Source organism: Priapulus caudatus, unplaced genomic scaffold (assembly GCF_000485595.1).
Source record: "Priapulus caudatus unplaced genomic scaffold, Priapulus_caudatus-5.0.1 Scaffold373, whole genome shotgun sequence".
Classification (NCBI taxonomy): Eukaryota; Metazoa; Priapulida; class Priapulimorpha; order Priapulimorphida; family Priapulidae; genus Priapulus; species Priapulus caudatus.
In genome coordinates, this window is record NW_014577434.1 from 147,312 (window position 1) to 152,871 (window position 5,560).

Consider the following 5,560-nt stretch of genomic DNA (forward strand, 5'->3'; position numbering starts at 1 on the left):
AGCTCATAGTGTTGGTCCCTGCTGCTGCTGCTGCTGCTGCTGCTGCTGCTGCTGCCTGCTTGCTTCTGCTGCTGCTGCAGGCATCGTCATGACAGCATTTCGTGAACTAATCCATGATTTCCCTGAATTCAGATTGAGGGAGCACACAAAGCACTGGGAGACCAAAGCCTCACCTCAAGCACAGATACGATTGACAGCACAGAGAGCAGGGAAGCTCATGCATGGAGTCCAGGCACCACCTCCTACCAGAGAAAGGCGCGCGGCGGCCCTGCTCTACACTTACGCTGAGAAATTAATCGGGGAGGAGCCGCATAAAGCCTGCTGCCCTGGCTGCCTGCGGCGCCGAAATTCAATAACGAGGTATGAGTCCTCCTCACAGAAAATTACTAATCATGAAAGTTACGAGAAATAAATCATAAGGCTACAAATTGATGGAATGTGGACATCTGATTAAAAAGAGCAATGTAGAAATAAATGTTTGCACAAGCCAATTATAACGTTTATCGGCAACAGTTATGGCTCGCCCCTCTGTTGTCACTCCCTCAGGCAAATAAAGCCATTTCAGCTATTTTTGTTTTTGTAGTATAGCGAACGTGTGTGTGTGCTTATACAGTGTGCTTCGGATAGCATATAATTTTGAGCGTCCAGATATAGAAGGATTACGAAACCAGTTTGGGATTGCTATCTGCAAAACATCTGTAAAAATCTTAGGCTACTGGTCTTTTATTGCATTCTTTCATTACAGGCCCTGGTTGATAGCAGACGAATCTACCAGCAGTATGAAAAACGATACTATGAACTATGCCAGAAAGCTGAACACTATAAACGAGAGAAACCAGGTACAGATTGTGTAAAATATATAGCCCCCTTCTCATTACTTGTACAGATATAGTTAGTTATAAGTGTATCGTCGCAACAGAAAAACAGGGAGGTTTTATGTTGGCCAGACAGGGTCATCTGATAACAGGTAATTTCTGGTAGTAAAATGAAAATAAGACGAGTGAAATACTTTTGAGTTGTTAAATTATATTCAGTGGCCTTGGGTGAGAATTTTAGTTGTAGGAGTCAAAAGGGTATCATCAATGAAATGGTAAAATATATGTCGTGCTCATTCCCAGCTGGGCTGGGTGCCTGCTGCCATGGACTTTAATAAATCGAAATACATTTCTTGTACATATGATCTGATATTTGTCGTGCACTAATATATGGTGCTTCTCTCGTTTGTAGCGAAAACTGAGGTTGACACCTTAAACAAAGAAATTCAAGATGTCACTGACAAGTGGAAACAGTTGTCCGATGATATCCACAGCCAGCAAACGGTGCTTGGTACAGTGCTGCACGACTGGCGGACCTACACGGCATACGGCGGTGTACTGACGACCTGGATCAATGGAGCAGAGATGGTCATGGACAAGTCGGCCATGGAGAAAGCAGTAAGTAGTTCATGCGATTTCACGCTCTTATACACATTTATTTTCAATTTTTTGCTGCACACTTTCACACACAAACACACACACGCGCGCACATGCAAATAACATTTCACTCCTGCAGAAAAACATGCTTGTCAAGCATATGTGCAATAGACGACCTGGGTGCAAACGTGACAACCGGATGTGTTGCTTTGTGAACATACAGACGACGATTACTTGTTTGCAGACGTACTTCAACGACGTAGACAAGCGAGCACAGGAGCTGACGATGCTGAACGAGGCTGCGGCGGCCCTAACCCCTGTATGTGATGAAACCACGGCAACCAACATCCGACAGAATGTCAATGCCATCAACCAGCGCTGGAAGCAGTTGTCTGACCACTCGAAGGTACGGCGTCCCACGATAAAGCAAGTTGGCGCTACACTTTGCAGCATTCCTGTGATCGTGGATATGTTCCCCGATATCGATATGTTTTCTCATTTCATTATAACAAATTAACAACGATCACATTAATACGATGTTCTTCAAATATTTTCTTCTGAAATCATTCGATTAGGTTGATAAGTTTGAGCCTAATCTCTATAGAGTGTGATGCACATGATGTATCCTTCAATGGATTGTGTTGAAGATGTAGAGAAACAGGTATATGTGCTGCTATTATATTATTTTTGATTGATGCCTGTGTGTGTGTGTTTGCATGTGTCTACAGGCGTACATGAGAGCAGAGGCTGGTGCAGGAGCGGCTAGGCAGGAATTCAGCGGGTGCGTTGGCTATCTCACCGAGTGGCTGGACACAAACTCTGCTCTCATGTTGCGTCCCGTCGACGCGACGATGAATGACGTCAGACTACATATTACCCAGCTTGAGGTGAGCGCCCCCTGCTGGAAGCTGTGTGAACAACGCACCTAACACACTCTCAATGGTCCCGAAAAGCACTAGTGCTGGTTGGTGTATCCCTGGTGGTGCTGTCAATATGATTTCCTGAACCACTGCAAGTTTACAATAGTAAAAACGCCGTGAATAAAAATAAAATAAAAATAAAAATATACAAAAATTTTGTTTGAAAAATTTAAAAATAAATGAGCAGAATTTTGCCATGCCCTGCATGAACTGAACATGTTTACAGCATGTTTGCTGTTCACCGACGTAGCAGGAGTGAAGTACAGCTCATAGTGTTGGTCCCTGCTGCTGCTGCTGCTGCTGCTGCTGCTGCTGCTGCTGCTGCTGCTGCTGCTGCTGCTGCAGGCATCGTCATGACAGCATTTCGTGAACTAATCCATGATTTCCCTGCACTCAGATTGAGGAGCACACAAAGGCACTGGGAGACCAAAGCCTCACCTCAAGCACAGATACGATTGACAGCACAGAGAGCAGGGAAGCTCATGGCAGGAGTCCAGGACCACCTCCTACCAAGAGAAAGGGCGGCTTCGCTGAGAAATTCAGGGGAGGAGCCCGCAAAGCTCTGCTGCTCTGGGCCCAGAAATCAATAACGAGGTATGAGTCCTCCTCACAGAAATTACAATATAAGTAGAGAATAAATGCAGAAATGCACAAATGATGATTGACATGAATGCGACTGAGTGATTAACACATATATATATATATATATATAGATAGATAATAACATCAGGAGTGAGTAATAGAGATCTCTATTATTCACTCCTGATAACATATATTCGAACAGCAGAGATTAGATATTCCCATGTAGTCTATCAGTTCTAGGTGCGTGGGATGTTTGTCTTCACTCAGTGCCTGTAATGAGACAGTCACATGGTGTCGTATTTCTTACTTAAGCAAATGTAGCCGAGCATTGGCCATCCAGGACTCTTCACCCTATTATTAGCACAACGTATTAGCCAGCGAGCCGTGCAGCCGTGATTTGCACGGTCAGTTTTGAAACTGCACGGCCAAAAAAATTAAAAAATTAAAACATTTAAATAAAAATAAAAATTCCGAGGGAGGCCCCCCCTCAATGAGAGGGGAAGGACCCCCTCCCATACTTTCCCCCCTTGAATGCCTATGTCGTTCACGAAGCCCTGCAGTACTGTCTAGCTTACCATCCTCTGTCCCAGTTTGCTTGTCTGTCCTGAAATCCACTTCCATCACGTCCTACCAACACATTTTACCGAGTCAGTCGAGATGTTCGTGCATGAAGCGATGACAGCGCATGTTTTCTTGTCATCGACAGGCGATTCGGCATCGAGGTGAAGGACTTTGGTCCCAGCTGGCGTGATGGTGTCGCATTCAACGCCATGGTGCATGCCGTCAAGCCTGAACTGGTGGACATGGCCAAAGTCAGACATCAGGCAGCCAGAGTCAACCTGGAACAGGCTTTCACACTAGCCGAACGAGAGCTGGCCATCCCCAGACTGATTGATCCCGAAGGTAACAATATATAACTATAACAATAATATACATAAATATATAATAAACAATAAATAAGTAATGATAATAACACAAAAGTCAAACCTCTATTTAAGGGGCATTCCAGCGAAACACCAAAGTCCTTTATATACAGGTGGCTGTTCTATGGAGGTGACTGCTAATGCAGGTTTGATTGTGTACTGTAGCAGTAGACTGAAATCACAGAGTGAAGACTAGTCAGTACCGCATGATCTATAATGCCCCAGTCTACCTGCCAGTGGATGCAGTGAAAAATGTCATACGATCTGTGATGAATCACTATCAATCAGAATCAATCAATGAGTAAAATCAATCTAGAAAATGAAGTCACGATATTAGCATGATTTAACCTGTAGGGATTGAACGTTATGGGTTTTCTCTGTAGACGTGGACGTACCCAGACCAGACGAGAAGTCCATCATGACGTATGTCGCTCAGTTCCTCAAGAGGTACCCGGCCCTAGGAGGACAGACTGAAGCAGCACCAGCAGCCATGCCGAAGGTAAACATTGCAGTTCCACTATATGTGTGACGGAATGACCTCTCAATTACACCTCTTAGCATGCATGATTGTGATTCCTCATGACTCAGTTACTTGTGTTGCCTGGTACTGGTAAATTAATGACAATAAATTTGAGCTACAAAATACACTACTTTCACGTCGAGTATGAAACGAACGCATTCTAAAATATGCTAGCCAAACCTTTTATATGCTTGTTTTAACAGATGCTGCAGGCAGCCCAGGAGGTCCGGTTGAAAGCCAAGCTGGAAAAGAAGGAGTACGATCAATTGATCACATGGCTGGATGAATGCAGCCCACTTTTGTCGATACAGGACTTGCCCATTACCGATGCCAACCAGGAATATGAGGTAAGTGCTGTGCTGGGCAGGGCATTGTCTAAGCCAATCTTAGCATATACCGACAGTCTGATGATAGATTGGCACAGGATTGCCTTAATGGACGTAGTCGGATATAAAAGCGTAACAGGAGCATTATATATTTTTTGGTTACCCATAACATATCTTCATGTATTGCTAGAAGTAAAATTTGGGTGAATGGGTCATGTTCTGATCTGGTTGTCACTGTTTCCCACAATGATATACAACCCTGACATTGTTGGTCGTATGTTCTTGCAGAAATACATTGAGTTCAGCAACGAGTTTAATGCTAAAAGCCAGATTTACGAAAAGTGCAAGTTCCGCTATGAGTCGGACTTGAACCTGACCTTGTCCAAGGAGCGCTGGAATAACCTTCAGAGCCGCTGGGCTGAGATCAGTGAAGGTAAGCTTTGCGAGTATATGACAACTACAGTTAGTAAGCGCATGATTGTTGTGCGTTCATGTGTCCCTGTGTCAGGTAATCAGTTAATGACGTCATACTGAGCAGAGGCTGGTGCAGGAGCGGCTAGGCAGGAATTCAGCGGGTGCGTTTGCTATCTCACCGAGTGGCTGGACACAAACTCTGCTCTCATGTTGCGTCCGTCGACGCCGACGATGAACGACGTCAGACTACATATTACCCAGCTTGAGGTGAGCGCCCCTGCTGGAAGCTGTGTGAACAACGCACCTAACAATCTCTCAATGGTCCGAAAAGCACTAGTGCTGGTTGGTGTATCCCTGGTGGTGCTGTCAATATGATTTCCTGAACCACTGCAGGCTCAATTTCTTTGTGTACATTTGTGGCTGCACATACATTGTGTACATTTGTGGCTGCAGATACATTTTG

The 5,560-nt window shown here is 44.6% G+C and overlaps 1 protein-coding gene across 1 annotated transcript in view; it reads left to right on the forward strand.

The window, feature by feature from the left end:
• Positions 1–745: 745 nt before the first annotated feature.
• LOC106809661 (nesprin-1-like) overlaps positions 746–5,560 on the forward strand; it is a gene marked incomplete at both ends in the record, with an annotated part of 51,510 nt that continues 46,695 nt past the window's right edge. The window contains 4 exon segments of the mRNA XM_014812826.1: positions 746–839; positions 1,228–1,433; positions 1,657–1,818; positions 2,141–2,299. Coding sequence (XP_014668312.1) covers positions 746–839; positions 1,228–1,433; positions 1,657–1,818; positions 2,141–2,299 — 621 coding nt within the window.